General features: G+C 36.0%; 3 protein-coding genes and 1 pseudogene across 5 annotated transcripts; 3 read left to right on the forward strand and 1 right to left on the reverse strand.

Moving 5' to 3' along the window:
• Positions 1-328: 328 nt before the first annotated feature.
• On the forward strand, positions 329-3,335 carry LOC113109962 (inactive serine/threonine-protein kinase TEX14). 3 transcript variants are annotated; one of them, XM_026273890.1, is made up of 9 exons: positions 329-466; positions 669-695; positions 772-959; positions 1,110-1,224; positions 1,316-1,481; positions 2,070-2,209; positions 2,608-2,692; positions 2,957-3,090; positions 3,214-3,335. In XM_026273890.1, the coding sequence occupies exons 3-9, from the start codon at positions 830-832 to the stop codon at positions 3,332-3,334; spliced, it is 891 nt and encodes a 296-aa protein (XP_026129675.1). In that variant the 5' UTR covers positions 329-466; positions 669-695; positions 772-829; the 3' UTR covers position 3,335. The 3 variants fall into 3 exon arrangements, with proteins under 3 accessions (XP_026129675.1, XP_026129676.1, XP_026129677.1); XM_026273891.1 differs by lacking the exon at positions 669-695 and having other exon boundaries at positions 810-959; XM_026273892.1 differs by lacking the exon at positions 669-695 and having other exon boundaries at positions 462-552; positions 810-959.
• Positions 3,336-4,329: 994 nt separating this feature from the next.
• Positions 4,330-12,923, forward strand: LOC113109485 (uncharacterized). The gene is made up of 22 exons (XM_026273042.1): positions 4,330-4,443; positions 4,528-4,706; positions 5,395-5,543; positions 5,645-5,835; positions 6,064-6,172; positions 6,308-6,849; positions 7,407-7,483; positions 7,631-7,722; positions 7,814-8,008; positions 8,170-8,267; positions 8,450-8,563; positions 8,681-8,780; positions 8,878-8,953; positions 9,184-9,335; positions 9,431-9,582; positions 10,854-11,034; positions 11,125-11,289; positions 11,372-11,453; positions 11,649-11,735; positions 11,873-11,952; positions 12,453-12,513; positions 12,640-12,923. Exons 1-22 carry the CDS (start codon positions 4,351-4,353, stop codon positions 12,686-12,688), a joined length of 3,024 nt encoding a protein of 1,007 aa, XP_026128827.1. The 5' UTR covers positions 4,330-4,350; the 3' UTR covers positions 12,689-12,923.
• Positions 12,924-12,977: 54 nt separating this feature from the next.
• Positions 12,978-16,797, reverse strand: LOC113109963 (spindle and kinetochore-associated protein 2-like). Its single transcript, XM_026273894.1, has 7 exons — positions 16,713-16,797; positions 14,986-15,075; positions 14,733-14,909; positions 14,496-14,570; positions 13,992-14,034; positions 13,733-13,865; positions 12,978-13,565 (listed from the first exon to the last, which is right to left on the reverse strand). The coding sequence occupies exons 1-7, from the start codon at positions 16,740-16,742 to the stop codon at positions 13,424-13,426; spliced, it is 690 nt and encodes a 229-aa protein (XP_026129679.1). The 5' UTR covers positions 16,743-16,797; the 3' UTR covers positions 12,978-13,423.
• Positions 16,798-20,661: 3,864 nt separating this feature from the next.
• Positions 20,662-23,588, forward strand: LOC113109486 (malate dehydrogenase, mitochondrial-like; annotated as a pseudogene).
• The last annotated feature ends 101 nt before the right edge of the window (positions 23,589-23,689 follow it).

Below are 23,689 nucleotides of genomic sequence, written 5' to 3' on the forward strand. Positions count from 1 at the left end.
TTAAGTCTTCAAGATATAAAGTAAATAAATTAGGTGTCATCAGCGCAGACACCATAATCCACTTACTAAACATAATCCATTGCGATGTATTTGTTATTAAATGAACTTACGTTTCGCCAGATTGCCCTTCATCCAAGCCCTCGAAATACCCGCGCTCATAATATTACTAGTACAGAATCAGAATCAATCACCAAAAGAATCCCTTCGGTTCAGACATGCTGTGAGTCAGTTGGCTTCACGCTGAATCGCGCATGCGCAGTATCATCAGTTCATCGGTTCTCAATTCGGACGCGTCCGACAGAAACGATTCTCGGTTGAGTAATGCACATCGGAATTATGAGAGCGTGAAGCTTAAAAAAGCATAATATCGAAGAACTTATTTGAATCTTTGTTTATTGTAAAAACTTATTTCTATTTCAATCGCAAATTTTAATTAGCGAAGGTGAACCGAACTCTACCTGAACGGGTAAATTATAATTCGATAAATAGGAATAGGCCTATTCATATTAAATGAGCTTGAGCTAATGGTGCCCGCTTCCTAGCATAGATACAGTTAAGTTGTTTACATTTAAATTTATGTTTGAGTGTGACAGAAGTCAGTAAGGTTATGTTTTCGCTGGTTAGTTTTCTTGTTAAACTTGTTTCTTTTTTCAACTTTATGCCTGAAGCCAATTTAACTATAAAAGCAGTAACAAGTAAGTATTTACTTAGTAAGTAAACATTTATGGCTCGGCTTGCTATGCTAAAATTATTTAACCAAGCATATTTCAGTTTTCAGGTGAGGAAGAAATCTTTGCTTTTCTAATTAGATCCATGAGACATCTGCATCATGACAGGGGTTCAGCCAATGCCCTGTCCAGTGCTCCTCGGCACAGTAAAAGGTGGAGGTTTATCAGCTCTTCTTCACAGATACACAATTGAGAAAAAAGTAGCAAAAGTGGAGAATGTGCTCAAAAAAGGTTAGCATACATCAGAGGTATTTCCCATTTATATATATATATATATATATATATATATATATATATATATATATATATATATATATATATATATATATTATAATGATTGTACATGTTTTATTAATACTTTTTAAATGACATTTTCCATAGGTGTGGGAGTTGACAGCATGAATCACCTTGGACAGACACCACTCTTTTGTGCGTCTCTCCTTGGCTTTGCCAGTGTAGCAGAGAAACTTCTACAGTATGGGGCAAACCCAAATCAGTAAGGTCAAACCTTCACTTAATAAGCCCACGAAGCTTGTTTGAATATGAAAATAGCATATTATCTCATGTGTGATGTTTATGTTCACCAGCCGCTGTAATGATGGAAGTACCCCCGTTCATGCTGCAGTTTTCTCTTGTAATCCCTGGCTGCTGAGTTCACTGCTGGATTCTGGCGGCGACCTGCGTCTCCATGATGACCAGGGCCGGATGCCGAAGGACTGGGCTAAGGCAGGTGCTCAGGAGAACAGTCCGAAGGTGTGTGCTGATTGTTTTGATGCTGCTTTGTTTCTGTACCTATAACATACAGCACCAATGCAGCCTTAAACTTTGTCTTTATTATGACATAGTATTTCATAATGTAATCATCACATTTTAATTACAATTTTAATAGTTTCAACACATATAAGTATGTTTTTAATTAAAACTAGTGCTGTCAAACGATTCATCATGATTAATTGGATCCAAATCAAAGTTTTTGTTTACATAATATATGTATGTGTGCCGTGTATATAAATAAACACAAATGCATGTATATATTTCAGAAAAATAAGTTATGTTTTATATTTATTTATAATATTAATTATATGAATATAAATATAGACATATTAATACATGTAAATATTTTCAAATTATACTGTATTTGTGTATTTATATATCCATAATAAATATACAAAGAAAAAATATATTATGCAAACAAAAACTTTGATTTGGGATGTGATTAATCAATTGACAGCACTTATTAAAACACATTTATAATATTTTTTCAGTATAGTAGTAATTTCTTTGTATTTGCACCGCTGTGTAAAGGCATCATAAGACCATGTATTCTTTTTTTATCTACAGATACTTGCTTTTCTGAAGAGATGTGAGTCTCAAATGCAGACCTTGCTGCAAACCCATTCGTCCAGGGATGCGCGTACCACCCCAACCTCCTCAAAGACACTGCTCAGCTCTCCATCCCTGCTTAAGCTTTTGCGACCTTGGTAAGATCTGCAGCTCTTCCCCATACAGCAAGCAGTGTCAGCCCAGATCCGGCCCGAATGGATTTCACGCATGCCAGATGTGGGCCGGATCTGGGCCAACACTATATTGCTGTCTGGGTCTCTGGCCATTCATCTTTAGTAGTTAACACTTTCTGTGTTTTAAGGCTTGAATATGCAACTTTCAAAACCTTAACAGATTTTGGAACACTGGGAATAAAACACTTGACGACAGAGAACCAGAATGCAAATCAAAGGAAAATATGTATAAACATTGTTTAATGTTCTCCAGCCTTTAGTTATAGTGTCATTTAGAAAAAGAGAACAGTGATTCAAGATTCTAATTGATTCTGATACAAAAGTAAAAGTAAAGGTTTACATATATTTGTTTTTCTCTATAGGGCATCTGGGCTCACTCATGAAGATAAAATAAATCATAAGATGTCTGCCTGTGTTATGACGATGCAGTGTTTTGGCTATGGAAAGGTATGCCTAAACATTTTTTTTCTCTCTTGCAAATATTTTGAGAAGATTAAACCTGAACACACATCACATTTTTTAGTAATATGCATAAATGTTTCCACATTTATTAACAAACATGTTCTAAATCCTAGACTATGATTATAAGGATAATAAAATGAACGTTCCCCGTTCCATTAGCATACAAAATCTACTAAACACAATGTACTTTCATGTTGACAGCTATTAATCACATTAAGCTGTTAAGATGTTGTTCTGTAATCGTTACAGTTATACTCTGAGAGGCCAGAGTTGGGTCTGGGACTGGCTGCTTCTGTGCCCTTGATAAGTGAAAGTGATTTAACTCAAGCTAACGATGAGCTTCTTAATTCCTTTATGTGCGGATCTTTCATACGTATGACCAAGTAAGACATTGTAATCAAGCCATGACCTTTATTGAATATGCATGAAGTCAGAGGACAGATTGAAATGGATTTACAGCATTTCCTTACAGCAAACGCAATCATCTTTTTAAAAATGTGCCTTAGTTGCAGTTGGAAAGGATGTCGTGTCACTGTTAAAGAGCTGCATGATCAGATTGTGCAACAATATGAAGAACGTGATGGTCTCCTGGATCTGCTCATTTCTGAGCAGGAGTATTGCTGGTAGGACAATGAACAATCTTAAAAAGCTACAAAAGAGTTTGACATTAGACAAGTAAAGGGCTGTTATTAATAAAACTTGATTTAGATGATAAATCTTTCTGTATCATTTAAAGACAATATGAATTTTTGTTTTGCTGTGCTGTAATGTTCTGTGTTTCTGAGTGAAACTGAATGAAATTTTTTCCAATTAGATTTGATGAAACATGTTGGGCTGTGATGTGATTGGTTAATATTATATTGGTTATTATTATTTTCCCGGGCCACACAGCTGTTCATCAAAAAAAAAAAATAAAATAAAAAAAAAAAATACAAATAAAGATATCACCTTGATAAAAGACTATTAAACCTTAATTATTATTTTTTGAGTTATGGACATAATGCAATCTATGTTATTTTAGTGATACTTAGATCCTATTGTAGTTTTATTTTATTTCAGGTTTGCATTTAAAATATTTATGTTGTACTAATTTTGTTGTTTTTAGTTTTATAAATATATATATATATATATATATATATATATATATATATATATATATATATATATATATATATATATATATATATATATATATGTCTATAAATTTTTTTTATTCATTTGTATTTCAGTTTTAGTTTTTCAGTACATCAACGAAATTAAAAAGAAACATTTTATAACATTTATTTCAATATAAATCTTTTATATTTATAAATATAAATCTTTTTTTGTTTGTTTTAGTTTTAGCTATAGTTTTAGTCACCTATAACAATGACCCTTTTTAGAATCATGCACAATTAAACCAGTGACGTTTTTCAACAGTTTTATTAAGATTCATTTTAATTTAATGTTGACAGAAATGGAATACTTTAATTATGTAATACGTCAGCTTAAAATGAAAGTTGTATCATCATTTGTTGAAGTAATTCAAAACCTGTATTATTTTTTTCTACATTGTCATGTGTTATCTAAATACACTGTGCAGTAGCAATGGTTGCTATTATATCCTGTGTAGTCAGCTGTCTCACCCGCACCTGCTGCTGCTGATGGCTGTGAGTGTGTCCATTGACCTGGACAGCACAAAGCTGGTCTATGAGAGAGTAAATGTGGGGTCCCTGTACAGTCTGCTGCACCAAAAGGTAATATTTGAAATTTCAAAAAGATTTATAAATGGCTGAGAAGTGGTTTTATCTTAAAATGTGTTCCTTGTTTACAATCTGCAGCGGGATGAGTATCCTCTCCTACAGCTGGTTGACCTGTTATCAGTGGTGCTACAGGTGTGTGAGGTGTTAATGTACCTGCATGGCCGGTCTCTGGTGCTCCGGGCCCTTTCCTCACACACTGTACTCATTGTGCACCCTGGAATTGCCAAGGTTACAGGCCTCGGGTTTATTGTGCCCAGGTACACCGTTCTCACTAAAGTCATATATTAAAGGGATCATGACATGAGAAATCATATTTGCCTTGATCTTTTGGCATATAAGAGGTCTTTGTATTATTACAATATCCTGCGAGTTTCATAGATTAAAACGTCCTCCTCATTGTAAACAAAGCATTTATTTTATCAAGCTCCAAAAACAGCTTGTTTTGGATCTGAGGTGCAAGATGACGTCACCTGGGCACAAACGTTTGCATAAACACTGTATCCAGAGCAAGACATTGACGAATAGTCATCCTCTGTCCATTGGCCCCGCCCACTGGCATTCAGTCGCTTAACAGCTGACACTTGATTACACTGAATATGAGTATCACGTCGCGTGATTACTGATTCCTGACAAGCCTTAAAGGACCCGCCCCTTAAAAACAGGTCATTTCAGACAGAGAATCAGAATAGGGGTTAGAAATAAAATAATTTTCCCACATATTTCCTTATTTTTGTGGGCAAAAAACTTTTTTAACACTACAAGTAAACCGCAAGGAACAAATGAAAATAATAAAAATCCATGTCATGGCCCCTTTAAATTAAATCAAGACTCTATATATTTCAAATAACCTGAATTTAGGAAATGAGTCAATTAAATGGCTTACATTCATAATGGACACAGTCTTTTAGCTGTTTAACTTACCTTTACCCTCTTTTCCAATTGCAGTGAGGGAACGAGCACCTACACCCCACCTCTCGTTCCTCTACCTCTCAGCCTTATCAACTGGGCAGCTCCAGAAGTGATCAGATGTAGAGCATGTACAGGAAAAGCCGATCTCTATAGTGTGTGCACCCTTATACAGGAGATCTACACAGGTACCTTCATGCATGCGATGCAAACTGTAGAGCTTGTGTAATAGATCTTGTTTTGTGTTGCCAGCTTGCAACTTGTAAAGCAGTTATATTGACTTGTACAGATGCTTTGCCATGGGGCTCCACAGACCCACGCTGGATAAAACGCTCGGTTGAAGCCGGTCAGGCTCTGATAGCAAACCCTGCCGTGCCTGAGCCTTATTACCAGTTCCTGCAGGAGGGCCTGCAACACAGAGCCCAGCACAGGACCAGCAACCTGCACGACTTGTGCTTTAATTTACGCTGTTATATAAGGGTTTGTACAATGGTCTAGCTCTGATACTGTATCTCTTCAGTATGTATCAGTGCACATGTAACATGCTTTTTTTTCTGGATGTGCACTACTGTTCAAACGTCTTTTACGAAAATTTAAAATCAGTAAGTAAAATTATTTAGGATATGATATACAAGGTTTTTCGAGATATAGAGAGTAATATACAGTATATCAGCATGAGAGTAAATGGTGCAATCTGATCTACAACAGGAGATAAGAAGTGAGAATAAGAGAAGTGGATGGAACTCATGGTCAGCTCTTCAGAGCATCCCTAGATGGAACACTGACATCAATCAGACGAGAGAGCAGGACAAATCTGGTGAGATTTCCATTCAGTTATTATTAGAGAAAGTTTTAGAGCATAGAAAATGATCGCGTTTGTGAGAAAGTGTCTGGTAAATACATTAAGTGAATGTAATATATTAATATAGTTTGTCCTATTCTTTCCTCTTAGTATATCAGGACAGCAGGACTGCAGTTCATAAGGAGACCCAAGAAAATCACCTGGAAGGAATCTACAAAGAAGAAGAGGAGTCCACCACAGACACTGATTACCTCCACTGGGATATTTCGCATAGTGACGTCACTGCTTTGCATGAATGGCCAACTACCCATCATATTCCACTTTCTGAGCCACCTTGTTCTAACTGTAGTGATACAGACAAGGATCTGGCAATTAGCCGCTCCATCTCAAAGCATACTGGCTCCATTGTTCTCAACCTTAAAGTGTCTCAGGTTCTTCTACAGCAGGCTGAACAGAGTCTGGATAATGTAGAGGCCACCCAATTGGACGCTCCATGCTTTGATGAGGTGGATGCTGTGATGAAGAGGGTGAACATGGCAAAAGAATGCAGTGATGGTGTTGGGAAGGCTGTGGGACCACCGTTTAAAAATTATATTCCCAACTGGACCATTAATGGAGATGACGAGGACAGTCAGTACAGCTCGGCTCAAGATGAGAGCTTCGACAGCATATCCCTTCCTAGGAGTGTAAAGGTATGTGTCATGTTTGATCAGTTTAATATGCCCTTGCTGAATAAAAGTTACGGAGCCCCGCACATGACATGCAGGATAAAATATTAGGCTAAATCGTGTGCACGATTTACTAATTCGTTCCCTCAATGTACTAAAATGTGCACACGATTACTATTGCGTTCCCTCGATTTACTATTTAGTTCACTCGATTTATAAATTGTGCGCACGATTTACTAATTCGTTGCCTCGATTTGCTAAATCGTGCGCACAATTTAGCAAATCAAGGGAACGCAATAGTTAATCAAGGGAACGCAATAGTAATCGTGTGCACGTTTTAGTATATTGAGGGAACAAATTAGTAAATCATGTGCACAATTTATTTATTTTTTCTTGCATGTCATGTGCGGGGCTCCGTAAAAAGTATTAATTTCTTGAAGAAAGAAAAAAAAAACGAAACTAAATGAGTGAAGCATACCCCAACAGAGATCACCTACAAACAAAAAAGGAATAGAAATCTGTAAAGCTTAATGATTAAAATTAATTATTGAAAAAATATGAGGAAAAAGCTTTACTTACAGGAAGAGAACAGGGACTTGAAGAGAGTTGAAACAACAAAAAGAGGACAGCAACAGACAGGACGTCAAAAGTCAGAGAGGTACAACAGTATGAGAGCATTAGCAGAAAAAGACTGATATAAGTCAAAAGGAGAATGATAGATGGATAGCAACAACAGGAAGGATATATATGAAGAAATAGACAAGAACATGACAAAAAAAGAATCAATTACATTTCTTTGTTTCAGGTTACATGTGCGGTTTGGGTTGTCAGAGACTCAGAAAGATGACACACACCAATCTCTTAAAAATCACATCCAAACAAAACCCTCATGGACCAGTGAGAAACAACAGCCACACCATTCACTATCTTCATGCGTAATTTATCCAGTTCAAAGACATGTGACCTGTTGTGTGTGTACTCGTTGTAGGTGAGGTTAGTGAAATGGTGGCCCTAATGACACGTGGGTGGTTGGGGTCACCCTTGAGTGCTTTTGGCAGCAGTGACAGTGAGGATGTAGGAGAGCAACAGCTCCACCTACAGGACAGCCATAGTGTGAAAGGCTACCAGGAATATGAGAACCAGGAAAGCACTGATCTGGAGCATCTATTCAAGAGTTTTGCTGGTAATGAAATTACTGTTAAAGGGATAGTTCATCTAAAAATGACAATTTTGTCGTCATTTACTGACCCTCATGCTATTAACCCTCTGACAATTTTATATTAAATTCCATTTTTTAATAGTTGTAAATATTAAAAAATGTGTTTAAATGCTATTCAATGGCAGGTATTCAGAGTGATAGTGAGGAGAGCACAAATGACCGTACAATCTATCACACTTTTGATGTGACCAACGGAGTGCTGGAGGTGACAAGCCAAACTGAGGTGATAAACTATGATTTTATATATACAAAATTTTGTTTGATAAGGCCAGTGTGAGTATAATAAATCGTCATTTAAAACTAAATCAAGATTGCTATATGACTTTAACATTACAGGTGGACTTCTACAACAAAATGCTATCAAACTTCTAAATATGTTCCCTTTAATGTATGTTATGTCTGAAGGATGAGGGAAGTTCAGATTGTTTGGACTGTACACAGACACAGCAGTCTAGCATGTTCTACACACCCAAACATCACCTGTCCAACCACACATCATCTGGTGAAGAGCGTTCTCAGGTAAAAATACAAAATGCAATTTTATATATTAAAAATTTAATATATCAAAATCAGATTAGGCATATGCCTTGAAGAATAAAAGACATAGATTTCCTCTTCCCTTGTTATGTCTTTCAGTCACTGAGCTCAGAGGACGAGTTGGACGTCACAGTGGAGGTGTGTCGTCCAAGCACATCTCCAGCAGAGGGAAAGCAGGCTGGTGAAAACAGTCTGAGTGGTATGTAGATCAAAACTGCCTGCATTAATTTCATTGCCTGCTTTGTGGGTAACGTCTGTCTTTTTTTATAACCGTTTTGTCACCCTTGTTTATCTAGAATACCAGCTTGCTCAAGAGGACTCAACAGAATCTGAATCCATTACTCCAGTGCACAGGTGTATTCCTACCATCAGGTACAAGAAATAAATCATCTCACACAAAGCTCAGTAACAGATGATATAATTCAGTTTATTGTAATATAAATGTTCTTTTTTATTAACTGTTAAGGTTTTTTACTTTTTTAAATATTAACATTATATAACTTTTCTTAAGTGCATTTGTATGTATAAGTCTTTTGTCATTATAAATGGAACCTTCTTTTGTTGAGTCTGTGCTCCACATTTTGATAATTTTGTTCGATCAGTTGTTTGCCAGACCTGGCTGAGATTGCAGACCTCTCCAGCATATCCTGTTCACCAGCCAGTCACCTTGAATGGGTGGAGTCAGCCGAAGCCCCGCCCATCCCTCTCAGCAGAGGACATCCACCCTGTAACAGCACCCCACGCAGCCCAAAAGGTAAACTGGGAATCAGAAGAATGCAACATGAATCAAGATTCAGAATATGTTGTGTGGGTCAGTTTCGTCTAATTGTGAACTCTGTTTAATTACAGGCCATAGGACACACCTTAGAGATGTGCAGGGTAGCACTGAGCCCCTCCCTCACCTCCAGAGCTTATTGGACACGTCACCATGGGGCAGTGCTCCATCCAATACTGTCTGCACAGAGAGTTTCGCCACAGTCAGCGCAGGAGACAGCAGCACTGTCCGTCAATGAATCATGATATTTGAATTATTACATTTCTGACAACAATCATATCAGTATCAGGCAATAAATGTGACTTTTTATGTTTTTCCATATCAGTCCAATAAGTAAAATGGACTGATATACAGCTGACAATTTATACTCTGAAAAACACCCCAGATTGTTTACACTAATTGGCCTAAATAATGTTAAATCTAAAATGTCTACATAGAGCCTGTTTTTTATTTTATTAAAAATTTTAACACGCATAGTGTAAAAGAATGTTGGCTATGTATTAAAAATAAGAATTAAAAAATAAGTTAAAAAGAAAAAATATATAGTTACAAATAAATACAGAAAATAAATAAAAGGTGATGCAAAAATTTAGCAATAATTAATTGATTTTATCATGTAATTTATTACTTTACTTTCCATTTTTTATAAATATTTATTTGATTAATAATTATCTATCTATCTGTCTGTCTTTTAAGGTGGGTGTTTTTTAATTTTTTTTAATTTTTTGATCTAGATTTCATAAGTATTAATCATTTCAGTTATTGCCCAAAATGTCAGTATCAGTGCATCTCTGATTTCTAATACGTGACCCTGGACCACAAAACCACCTTTTTAAAAAAATAATAATAAAAAGCTGAATAAATCAGCTATACATTGATGTCCTATCCTAACAAACTGTTGAAAACTATTTGAAAATCTGGAATCTGAGGGGGCAGACAAATCCAAATATTGAGAAAATTGTCTTTAAAGTTGTCCAAATTAAGTCCTTATCATTGCATATTACTAATCAAAAATGAAAAGTTTATATATATTCACAGTAGGAAATTTACTAAATATCTTTATGGAACATTATCTTTAATATACTAATGATTTTTGGCATAAAAGAAAAATCGATAATTTTGACCAATAGAATGTTCCTATAAATATACCTACTTAATACTTGTTTTGTGGTCCAGGGTCATCTTAAATGTAATCTATTAAATGTAGTCTTTACTGGCATAAAATTATGGTACACTCTAGTCATCAGATATCTTCAGTATTATTATTAGTTTTATGCTATTGACATCTTTTGTGTGTTTTCGCAACTTGAATTCACTCAACTTGAGCATTTTCAGTAAAGACAACTTCTTTATATTATAAACAAAAGCTTGTTTGTTGTTTTGTTGAAGAAGCTTGCATCTGATAAATCTAAATGTACCATTATCTTATTTTTGCCTCAGTATAGTCACAGCTGCAGCATTTATACTGATATCCTTCTATACTGCTTCTCTTTTCAGACAAATGCCTCTGTGTCCAGCATCCTGCAGTCTCCAGTAAAAATCAACATCTCTAAGGATGGAAGGGAGGAAATAGACTCTTCATCCAGCGGTAATGCAGAGTTCACCACTGCCAGCTCTGGAGCCAGACAGACCACTGAGACCAGCCAGGGGCCCAGTGAAGAGACAGAGCATCCTGCTGGTTCGACAGTTTGTTGTTCATTGCAACCGTATTTAAAAATGTAATAATGTATTTGCCATGAGAAGGTTTGGATTATTATTCTTCCTGCAGAGAATAATAATGTGGGTGAGGAGGGAGCGGAGGTAGGTGATGATGACCTGTCAGACTCTGAACGTCAATGTGAGCAAGAGTCCTCTGATGAAAAGGTGTTTGATGATGAAGACATTGCAGAGAAGATGGAAGGATGTGAGGGTGAAAACCCATGTCAAATACATGGTAAGACAGATCTACAGTAGGACAGTGGTTTTATTAGCTTAAATGAGGAATTGAAGAAATGTGCTTGTTTTTTTTTTTTCAGACCTTCATCCAGATCACAACCCTGCTGAAAATGCAAACTGTCAGAAAAGAGAGAAGAGTCACAGCCTTGATGAAACTGAGAGGTAAAACCCCCAAAAGTTTGCAGTAGTAAAAGGCTTTACGTTATGACACGGTGATGACAAAAAAAAGACAAAGTGAGATATATCAGTGAAATGGCATCTATTAAAATTGTCAGGAGGTTCTGTTATTTGTATTTTCCTGTCTTAAAACTAAAATTAAGTTGCTTCTACTTTGAAATGGCATATGAAATCTTGCAGGGCAAGCTCCACCCTTGATGAGGATCTACAGAGAATGTTTTTGGAAAGAGCCACAGAACAGAGAATCTCTAGAGACCCAGGGTCCCTGTGAGTACTGAAGCTCGATGTTTTTCTTTGCACACACAAAAACTGTCTCAAAAACCAGCCTTTGGACTTTTATAAATAGGATTAAATGTCTTCTGAATGATATTTTACTGTCAAACATTAATCTGTACTTGGTCTAGCGTGTCTGACATAAAAGGAGAGGGGGATGTGAGAGAGGACTTGGGTTGTCCAGAAGGGCACTACATAGAGACAGCAACAGGTGCGTGGATAGAAGTCTTTTTCTAGTCTCCTTTCAAGGCCTAATACAGACCCCTTTTCAGCAAACATTGTGATGTTTTTTGTGGGCGGAGCTCAGGTGGAGGCAGAAAGATTCCCCGGACTGCTTCTCCATCACTAGCTATCAAGATTTGTTTGCTTGTTTTTAACAATGACCGGAGAAACATGATTTACCTGAATAGATAAGGCCACTCACTGTCTGGGGCCGCAGTTGTTATTTCAAAAACAAAACCAGATTGGCCGACACATATCCTCACTCAGTGAATGCATAATCAAACCCACATAAATTACTAAATGGATTAGTAGGGCTATTTATGTTATAAATATAGGGCTTATAATGAATTACATGGGTTCCTAGCACTACAGGTAGTTTTTTTTTTAAAAAGAGTTGGAACTAAACTTTGCAAGACATCGGCACTCCAGGACTGGCGTTGCCTATCCCTGGTTTAACTGATTAAAGCCCCATTTGTTTTCTTTTTGTAGAATGTATAAACAAGCTAGGAGGGAAGATTGAGGCAGCTGATCAGGAGAACCATCCTAACAGGTATACAAGATGCTTAAAATGAAACGTATTTGACCCTTATGCTTATATATTAGAAAAATCCTGCTGGATTTCCTGGTTGAAAATGCTCCAGAATTAATTTTTGTAATTACATTGTTTAATTATTAGCGGAGGTCTTGAGCAGACACTTCCAGAGTCAGTCAAACTGCACTGTTGAAGAGAAGCTGTTCCCGATGTTTTGCATCTGCATTGTTTCCATTTTAGATGCTTAAGGCATGTGGTTTGTGTTCTTTAAGTTGAATTTACTGTTTAATGAAGAAAATGTTCCAAATATTTAGCATCCAGACTTGTTTTTTTATGTACATCAACAGTTTGAGCTTTGATGTTACTATGGAATACATTTTTAAATGTTTTCACATGTATTTAAATGTTCATGATGTTGTTGTTACAGAAATGTATTGCCAGTGCCTTGTTGCATTCAGTAGCTTTCAAATAAAGGAAACATATAAGAAAAGACATTTTATTGCATACTCAAAATATTTATAACCGTACCCTATCTAAAAATCTTACCATTCAAATAGTCTCCCTTGCTTCACTAAGATCTGAAATTTCATAAACGCCTGTTTCACTTTACAAAAAATATAAACTCTTATGCGAACAGTTTCTTTCTTATACAAACCTAATGATGCCACAGCAGGTCATGATCTAATTTAATAATGGCTGCATACGTAAATAACAGCCAAAAATAAGTTTAGTGCTTAAAATTATTTTCTTTTAAAATGTATGCAATTCTGATTAATGGATATACTTTAACTTTATGGATGCAATGTTTATTAAGTGTTTTGAAGTCGCCATTATTCCCGTTCTAAACGGTTGATCCAATCAAAGTGCAAGAAGGTATATACTTCAGCACAGAGGTGGAAGGAACTGGATGATTTATATGTTTTGATGTCTATTTTGTTCCTGTTTTTGCCACCAATGACACAAGTCCTTTTTTATCCAGTTCAATGATTTTGAGATGCTGTAAGGTCTTCAATGCAGAATCACTGACTTTCATGTTCAGCTTCTTCATCCTCTGAGTGCTTATTGGCCCCCTGAAAAGTCAAGAATGAAAATATTGAAATAAAATGTATTAGATAATACTTTTATAGTACAAGTAAAAAGTCACTTAGTTGTCTTAAGTTACAGGACGTGATCAATCATGTTAGGGCTCAGGGTTAAAGGTAATGTGTTATGTTTGCACAAATATGACCAGACAAACCTGTCCTTATCGGAGAAGTACTCAGATAACTGCTTATAGAGCATGTTGAGGTCGTTTAGCTTCAAATTACCACGTACACTCCGTGGGACGGTCTCAAAAGTCCCCTCAGAAACCTCGTCACACACGTTCTGTGCTGCAAGAGTGAAAAAAAAAGCACAGTAAATTTCATAATTATTCATATTGACACTGATTCTGATGACCCTTGACACTGTGCCAGTGATGCAAATGCTTAATGTTGACAGTCCTCTTCTGTCCTTACATTCAGACTGTGCTTGAGTTTGAGGTTCTCCTGTAGGCACATCCTAAAGAAACAGAAACACATTCACCAACTCAAAGTAGCTTTAACCTTAAAACGTCACAAATAATTATTTTAATGAGTACATGCAACTGCTGTTCAAAAATTAGAGGGAGTATGATTTTGTTTAATTTTATTAAAATTAAGACTTCTATTTATTTAGGATGCATTAAACTGATCAAAAGTGACAGCGGAAACATTTAAAATGTTAAAAAAAATAAAAATATTTAAACGAAATTCTTTGTGTTCTTCAAAGAATTCTGAAAAAAATTTGGAAAACAAGAAATAATTTATTAAATCAGAGAAGTTATTTTAAATTGTAATAATATTTCACAATTTTTTTGTTAAATGTTTATATAGTATTTGATCAAATTGATGTAGAAACTTCTTACAATACCAACCCCAAATTTTTGAACCGTAGTGTAGTTGTGTAATCATGGTAATAAAAAGCTTTACAAAATGCCTAACCTCTACATTTAATGCGGCGATGGATGAGCAGAGAAAATCTCTCGCTTCTTGTTCTTCTTTTGTCAGCGGTGGAACCTTGAACAAGATTTTCCATTAGCATAGTCCAAACCCAAAAACCTGTAAAGACTAATCCTTAACTATAGTGAAATCACTGCGTATGGCCTCTAGTGTAGTTAGATTACCATGGACTGTTTTTGGTTTAAGATTTTGGCCATTGTTGCACAACCCAACAAATACCTGCACATCTGCTGTGTTCTGCAGCTGTTGAACCAGCTGCACAGTGGTGTCCAGGTGAGCTCGTATTGAATCCATTGATCGTTTCTGTTCAGCCGTAATCTCCTCCACCTGCGTGCACAGGGCCGCATGCCGTGCTTTGATCGCCGACAGGTTCTCCAGCAACTGAACAGGGTTTCCCTGAAATCCACAACCACAGATTTAGAAACACTGACTCGGTCTGTATTTAAAATAAAAAAAATGAATACGAACATACCTCAAACGTGCCCGCTTCTCGCGCATTGGCCATGAAGTCAAATTTCAGCCGCTTTTCCACATATTCTATATCAGCTTCTGCTTTCTGGAACTACAAGGACACAGATCTAAACATCAAAATTCAGTAAGCATTCACACGATTTGAATCGGGGTCGACTGCTGTTTGTATGCTTTAGTGGCCCATTCGAATGAGGGAACAACCTAAAACCTGAAACCCTATTAGCAATATTGCACTACTCTGAACACAGTGGACAGCAGAGGCAATACTGATAGGGTCCCAAGAATTAGGATTAGACATGACCTGTAAAACAGAGAGGACAAACCACAATATGCCAGATGAGACAGTGGGCGCACATCTTTGAAAACATTCAAACATTGTGCAAAGCTGCTCTCAGATGCTTTGACAATACTATTGCACTGCTAGCTGTCCAGTACAGTAGTGCAATGAAGTCAGAGCACCTGTTAACAGCACTTGATGCAGCTGGCTACGCTGTTGACCCTATCTTTGAGAAATATCCCTGGCCAATGCCCTTTTAACATTGCACTGCTTTAATAACTGGGTTATCAGTAGTACAATATAAAAGGGGCACTGGACAGACGGTACACATTCAGGACGGTCCATTTGCATGCTGAAATATCCAATCATGTAAATAATGTCAACAAAAAGCCTGGGAAGAAAAAACTGTTGTCACATAAACATTAAAACATTATAAGGTTGAGATACATTAATGTAGACATGTCATAATGTGACATAATACAGGCAATAATTTTTTTAAGTGAGTGTTTACCGTTATGGTATTTTATTATAGATATTTTGCATTTATCTAATTTAATGGGCAACATCCGTAATTGTTCAGATAGATCATTTAAATTCTTAAAATACCTGAAAAAAAAAACAAACAAAAAATATATATATATATATATATATATATATATAACATAATTATTACTAGGCATTTCTAACTGGCAGTGTAGTAAAGTTACTAATGCTAGTTTGCTACAAAGAGCAACTGCGCCCCCTATCGTCTCCACTTCCTAACGATATTTGAACTCATTAAAAAATATATTATTGCATGTTATTACGGTTTTACTTAAACAGAATACCAACATAGCTTTTATGAGATTTTGCAGGCATGCAAATAATCAGTATTAAAAAGCTAAACTTTTAATGAGGTCTGTGTATCCAGAAACAATGCACACATTTTATAGAATATCAGTCTATAACAATTGCTACGATAACTGGTGTTTATATAAACTTATAATGTTTACACGTATTTATAGATCTTATCGAATAAGGTCTAAGGAGTAAGTGCGGGATGAAGCGCGAGGACTCGAACACAGGCCCTCATGCACCCGCAGCCCCTCACCGCGCTCAGCGCTTCACACAGCAGCCATCGTGCCAAATTAACACTTTTCGGAGTGAATGCCATGGTTTCGATTCAAATTATGCACATTACAGTAAATTAATCATATTCGGGCTGATTTTTGCTGTAAATAGAACTGAAAAAAGACATTAGCAGAGGCACTAGTTAGCCATCCAGCTACATGTTTTCGTAATTTTTCAACCTGAGGGAAAGTCAGAGGCATTTACAGAACATGTAATTCTTCGTGTTTGTTCTACGTTGTCTATCGCAAAGGCACCTGTGTCACAAACCAATAAACACGTACGGTCGGTTTACACTTGAAAACATCTGATGTAAACGTTTGGCTGGGGAAAAATCAGCTTACCATCGCCTCCAGCTTATCAACTGTCTCCATGTTGAATAGTTTACATTCCTGAAGCAGCCCCGGAAATATAAAGCTCGCAGCAGAACGCAAGACCTTCTCTGATTGGTCGTCTGTCAGAGAGCGTGGGAGATGATTGGTCAGTTCGGACTCAGAGGGAGAACGAGAGGAAAAGGGGCGGTATGTTCGGGATGGAATTCAACGTCCTTGTACCAAATTTATTTTACTGTCTATACAAATACTATACGAGACTTTTCTTGTACGAACTGCACAGTCTATGTATAATGCATAGTATTTAAAATTTAGTATTACATATGTATGCAGAATTCAGTGAATTTAGTGTTTTTTTGTTTTTTGTTTTGTTTTGTTTTTTACTTTTGGCAGTCTATGGTTAATGCATGCATGCATGGAAAAAAACTGCACACTGTGCATACTCTATATTACATGATATGTGTAGTACTCAAATGTGTAGTCCAAGGCCTTGATGAATACAGGAAGAGACCTATTTTAATCTCCAAGATGTAATGTTCGTGTAACGGTAACTTTAGAATCATGCTAAACAAATTCAGTACTAAAACTGAAGTCTTTATTACAGTTAATATTGTAATATAAAAAAAAGGAAGAAAGAAATGTTTACCACACTACATGAACCTTTCCATATAAACTGGAATAAATACAAAACTAGAGCCAAACTAAAACTGAAAACTGAAATCAGACACTGTAATAAATTGTATAGTGAATAAATGAAATAATCATTACTAAAGGACAGATGAAAGCACAAATATTTGTACATTTCGAAATAAGGTGCATTAAAAGTAAATAAATCCTTTATTAATAAGAATATTAAATAAAAAAATGTATCCACATACTATTCAATAAAGTTAGAGTGCATTTAATCTATTAAATAACAGAGAAGTGAGGTTTTTTGGAAATTGTGAGATTAAATTGATTTTTAACCGATTCAAAGTTGGTTTGACGTTAGATATTAGGCAGATATTCAACCAAGAAAAACTTAAATAAATTATTAGTGGATGAGCATAATTGTATAAAAAAAAATGGCTCATCTGAAAAGCATTAGATAGAAGAACTGAACACACAAAACAGTTTATTTGTTTTAATCTTCCTCGATGTTGCATATAGTCTATGGTTGCAACCTGGTTGCAACACATAATACCAGCTAGGGGCCGTTACAACTACATGTGGAAGGACAACCAGAATTTGTTTTTTTACAGTTAAAAAAACAAGAGCAAATTGTGCACCAAGCTCTTTGAAAGATACAAAGACAAACACTTATAAGATATATTGTAAACTAGATATGTGATAGTGGTTATTATTATATTATTACTACACTCTAAAAATTGCTGGGTTAAAAACAACCCAACTTGGGTTATTTGGCAACCCTGTGCTAGGTAAATATTGGACAGAACACATGCTGGGTTATTTTGACTAGAGATGTTCCGATACCCTTTTTCTCTTCCCGATACCGATTCCGATACCTGGGCTCAGGGTATCGGCCGATACCGAGTACTGATCCGATACCTGGGTGTATATCTGTATATACAGCTGTATATACTACTAGCCCTGTGTAAATTGCTAGAATTTTTTTATGGTGTGCTTCAGACAGATCCCTCAATAAAACATGAACAAATACATGGTGAACTACTGTATTTATTACAGTATTTTTATTATCTAACATGAATTTGACAGTATTATTTATTTTCTTATGCAAAAAAGAACTTCAAATGCAGCCAAAAATCTAACACCGCAAACTAAAAAAGGTATTTAAGTTTTACAATATAACTGTATAAAAAACTGCAACAAATAAGTCTAGGAATATAAAAAAAGATCTATTAATCAGATAATCTCTAACAAGTAAAAAACAAGTAAAAAACAAGCAACCATCTAGGCATAATTATTATTATTATAGAGATGTATTATTATTACTGTAGGCTACAACAGTAGCTTTATATATTGTCAATTTACTCATGTAAACCAAACATTTATTTTAATGGGCTGCCATGAAGATCTTTGAGTGTCTGTGTTTATGATATGACAGTATTCTCAAATGAAACGGTAAATTCTCATGAAGTGACGGTTTATGCGTTCGTGTCCTCATGACACACAGCAGAGACTACAAAACAGCGAGCTCTCGCGCATCTGTGCCAGTCACCCACAGAGATGTAGATTTTGCGGGAGTAATATTTAAATAGTATTTTGCAGTTTAATATTCACAGACACTAGTATATATTCGGCTACTGTCTGGAGCCCTGCGTTTTGACTTACACGGAAGCGACTGAACGCAGTTGCCGGTACTGAATATACTCGAGAGTCTGTAACTACCGGTACTACAGAGACATACTGCTAACCACTGATCTATAATATAGTAGCGGCTTCACTGTCTTTTGGCAGTTTAGAATGTGATGAGTGATCCAGTCATATATAGATAAGGGCTGCTAACGCGTTTTCATTTCTTCTTCGCTGCTCTAAACAGGGGTTGCTTGTGGCAACACAGCACAACTTCCTGTGTTTTCAATGCATTTTGAGCAGCGAAGAAGAACCGTGCAGCGGTTAGGCAAAGCTTGCGGTCATAACTAGGTCTTTTTTAAGAAAATGGTATCGGATCGGTATATGGGTTCATGTACTCGCCGATGCCGATGCCAGAATTTGTTGTGGTATCGGAGATATTTCCGATACTAGTATCGGAATCGGAACAACTCTAATTTTGACCCAGCTGGTTGGCCCACATAGCAACTCTCATCTGGGCTCTCAATCTCAATTTTTATATAAATATATATATATATATATATATATAATATAAATATACCAGATCTGAAGAAAAGACTTCCTGGCTCAGCTAGGACTCAAACCAGAGATCTTCTTACAATGAGAAGACAGCATTTCCCAGTGAGCCACTTTAGCCACAGACATAAAATATAGACACTTGTGGAATAATAATAAGAAACAAAAATTCCTAAATTGTTTTCATGATTGACTGTATTTTAAATAAAATAATAATAATAATAAATAAAACATTTACAGGTACACAACTCTGTTCGGATAGATGCTGAAATGTACATACAAACATACACAGCTTTATCAAAAGGGAAATTATTTTTAAAGTCTGAAATCCACGTCGTTATAGTAGGACTTTTTGGACCCATGCAAGTCAGAGAATGAGCAAGCTCTGCTGGCCATTTAAAAATAGCAACCAAGCTAGTTTTTCACAACAGTCTCTCATCCACTTATGGACCAGGCTCTGGCCTGTTTAGCATAAGTGATGAATCAGATCAATCCAAACATGGGCAAATGCAATAATATGAGTCCCAAGGCCAGAGGTTCCATTTCCATTTCTAATTTTCCATTTTCCAACACGATTCCATTTCTCAATACGTTACCTTGAGTTGATGTCTTCCTTGCAGAGATTTTGCTTATTGTTAAATCTCTTAAGCACATTGATAATAATAAGAATAACGAGTTTACTAAGGCTTATGATGATATTATACTTAAAGAATGATTTTCCTGTCTCTTTTTTTCCATTGTATGTCAATGCAGTGCTATTTTGTATTTGCATTTATTTTGTCTTGGAATAAAAAATAAAAAAAGGAAACACGATTCCTCGCTGCATCTTTGGTAAGTTGTGAGGAACACTTATAGTTGAAACTGATTATTTATTATAGGTGGATTTTATTATTATTATTATTATTATTATGTAACAAATTCAAAGACAGAAAAGACAACAATGATGGTTACATAAATTACTCCAAAGCATGGATAATGTGGATGGATGAACTCTCAGAGAAAAATTTCAATGACGTTTCACCCAAACGGACCAATCGACCGCCAGAATGTGAAAGAGTAGGCGGTGATTAACTCCGCCCCTTTGAATGTGACTGACAAAAATTATATTCAATCATAGCACTGCATACACATTGCTACACCAATCAGAGACGGCCAGTTGCTCACAGCGTCAATCAAGTTTGGCTGCGCCGGAGGCTCGCTCTCGCCCCGCTGTCTTGATAGAGGACGTTGGAGTCACAGTCAGGAGGGGTTCTATATCAAATATTAATTTTAAAACAGCAAGCACTTACAGAAAATCCAGCCAGCATGTTCTCCCGCATCGCTAGACCAACCGCCACCCTCGTCCGGAGCTTGTCCACGTCCTCCCAGGTAAAATCTCATATCTGTGAACTGGCGATTGCGCTAACAGTAGCCTCCATGATTTGTATGACTGTGATGACGTTAATATGTCAAACTGAAATTAATACAGTGTACCCCCGCCCCATACTAATTCTTATTTCTTAATTAGCCATAGACTACAATAGTATAATTGAAACTAAGTAAACCTGCAACGTAATTTGGAGGTTACCTTGCTTGGCATTTAGCTATCACAGTGACAGTGTAGGTGTTGCAACATAACTAATTTCTTAGTCATATGGTCTACATGTTTATGGAAGTTGGAAGGATCATTAAGTATTCCTTATGAGACTGTTCAAATTATGTTGTCTTGAATGAGAAGTTTTTCTTTCAGTCGACCTTGCCATCTCATTTAGATCAACCTGTTAAGAGGAAGTATCACTTTGACTCACGTACACCTTTGAAAGGTCATTACTGTAATCAGCTACTTGGCTCACTGTTGCATAGTAAATAAAACAAAGTGTCTTAATCTGTAATGAGAGATCAAGCTTAATGCAGTTTTAGTGTTGTGAACAGCAAGGCCATGGGAAAAAGCAATAGTGCTACAGAGATGCTGTCAGTTGTGCCATCTGATGCGTATTATAAGGCTTATACAGGAGGTTTTGGGAACACACAAAAAAAATTAAAACAGTGAAAATAAATATTATTAAATAAGATTGGTTTAAATAAATGCATGTAAAATGTTTAGTTAGTGAACAAATAGTAAAATAGTTGCTTATTATGCAAAATATATATGAAGAAACAATAAGTCTTAATAGTACAGTACTATAGTGAGTAGAATTTAAAAAATGAATGTAACATAAACTAGATATTTTGCAAGTAATATTTATACATTAACAATAACATTTCGTTGAATCTATATACATTAAAATTTAGAGGGTCCTTCTCATGAGTATGATAATATTTGTGAGTCTGTGGCATTAAAAATTTATATATATTTTTTTTTATATAAAAGTCTTTGACATTCTTTTTTTTAACATGATGCAAAATAAAGCATAAGCATAATGTAAAACTAATTAGTTTGTTTGCTTCTCTAAAACACATCCATATTCCATACAAACTTCCTTTGCACTGTCTAAACAATAAACAGAATCCTTAATCACTTGGTTTAAACCTTGTGTTAGAAAAACAATTACACTGGCTTTTTTCCAGACTAAAAAGGTAAAGATAAAAAAATATGTTGTGAGTGCTACCTACATGTGTAAATGCTTATAGATGCGCACAGTTTTTACATTTTGCATTCAGTGGTTGTTCTATATTTTTATTTAATCCCTTTTTAACAGTCAGATTATGATTAATGATCCATCTTTAATGTATTTAATGCACACAACAATACAAAGCAGTACATTTGTTGGCCTGTGGAATCAAAGGGCACTTTAATGTTAAGAGTAAGGTGGATCTTCATATATTGTGACACATTGCAATTTTTTCTCCTTGCAGCACAATGCGAAAGTAGCTGTCCTGGGTGCCTCAGGTGGCATCGGGCAGCCCCTGTCCCTCCTGCTGAAGAACAGCCCTTTAGTGAGCGAGCTTTCGCTCTATGATATTGCTCACACTCCAGGAGTGGCTGCTGACCTCAGTCACATTGAGACCAGAGCCACTGTCACAGGTACAGAGATGGCTTCAGATCCTCAAACCCCTTAGGTTGGGCTTAGTCATTTTTTGAGTTTTGATTAGTTGCAGAGAAATCATATTTGTAACCTTAAAGTTGAAACACAGTGAAAATTCACCCCATCTATTTTTCTTAATACATCTTTTGATTTTCTAAAAGATTCATCCATGTAATTTTGTGTAGCCTGTAGTTTGTTAGTAAAATTTTAACTGTGAAACAACAGACTGGTCATGTATGCCAGACTTCAATCATTTAGATCACTTAAAGCTTGCCAGTTTCTTAAAAAATCTGAAAAGATCTTCTGCTGCTTTCAAGTCATTGTGACTTTGAATATGTCTGCTATAGTGTTCACGGTCTTGCATTGCAGGATACATGGGAGCAGATCAGCTGGGTGCTGCACTGAAAGGTTGTGAAGTTGTTGTCATCCCTGCTGGTGTCCCAAGGAAGCCTGGTGGGTATATATTACCTCTGCTTTATTTATTAAGTGCATTAAAGTCAGCATGGAATGGCATTTGTAACCCATTTTATTTGTGCATATATGCAATATATGAATTCAATATAAACTATTCATTGACTTAAACATACAAGGTCTTGGAGATGTAAATAGGCTCAATCATAAATCCAAAAATTGATAGAAAACCACCAGATTTTCTCAAGATTGTGCTTTTCGTCTTTTTTTTTTTTTTTAGGTATGACCCGTGATGATCTGTTTAACACCAATGCCACATTGTGGCCACATTAACTGATGCTTGCGCCCGTCACTGTCCTCAGGCCATGATCTGCATCATTTCAAACCCAGTAAGTATAAGGCTGAGATCTTACTTATACCTGCTCAAAGGTCACAAGGTTTTATAGCATTGTAAGATAATTATCTGTTTTCCATTACGATAATTGATAAATGTTCCTAAAGAAAAAATAGATTTCATATTGAACTTTGATACTGTGAATTTCAGGTGAACTCCACCATCCCGATCACTGCAGAGGTGATGAAGAAACATGGCGTCTACAACCCCAACAGAGTCTTTGGTGTCACAACACTGGATATTGTCAGAGCAAACACTTTTGTTTGCTGAGCTCAAAGTGAGTTCTAGAAATACAAGATTGATAGAAGAAGAATTGATTTTTAAGTGCAGATTTAATGTCATCATCAGAAAATATATTTGCACAGTCAGCC

The sequence above is a fragment of the Carassius auratus genome, chromosome 10 (genome assembly GCF_003368295.1).
Source record: "Carassius auratus strain Wakin chromosome 10, ASM336829v1, whole genome shotgun sequence".
Taxonomy (NCBI): Eukaryota; Metazoa; Chordata; class Actinopteri; order Cypriniformes; family Cyprinidae; genus Carassius; species Carassius auratus.

Bases quoted from the DNA above. Each gene is read 5' to 3' on its own strand.
- LOC113109485 (XM_026273042.1), top strand. From the start codon at position 4,351: ATGGCTGTGAGTGTGTCCATTGACCTGGACAGCACAAAGCTGGTCTAT. The intron at 5,544-5,644 runs GTACCTTCATGC...TGACTTGTACAG, and splicing joins TATACAGGAGATCTACACAG to ATGCTTTGCCATGGGGCTCC. The intron at 6,850-7,406 runs GTATGTGTCATG...CTTTACTTACAG, and splicing joins CCCTTCCTAGGAGTGTAAAG to GAAGAGAACAGGGACTTGAA.
- LOC113109963 (XM_026273894.1), bottom strand. From the start codon at position 16,742: ATGGAGACAGTTGATAAGCTGGAGGCGATG. The intron at 14,571-14,732 runs GTATTTGTTGGG...ATCTTGTTCAAG, and splicing joins AGAACACAGCAGATGTGCAG to GTTCCACCGCTGACAAAAGA. The intron at 14,035-14,495 runs GTTAGGCATTTT...CTGTTTCTTTAG, and splicing joins TCGCCGCATTAAATGTAGAG to GATGTGCCTACAGGAGAACC.
- LOC113109962 (XM_026273890.1), top strand. From the start codon at position 830: ATGACAGGGGTTCAGCCAATGCCCTGTCCAGTGCTCCTCGGCACAGTA. The intron at 1,225-1,315 runs GTAAGGTCAAAC...TATGTTCACCAG, and splicing joins TATGGGGCAAACCCAAATCA to CCGCTGTAATGATGGAAGTA. The intron at 1,482-2,069 runs GTGTGTGCTGAT...TTTTATCTACAG, and splicing joins CTCAGGAGAACAGTCCGAAG to ATACTTGCTTTTCTGAAGAG.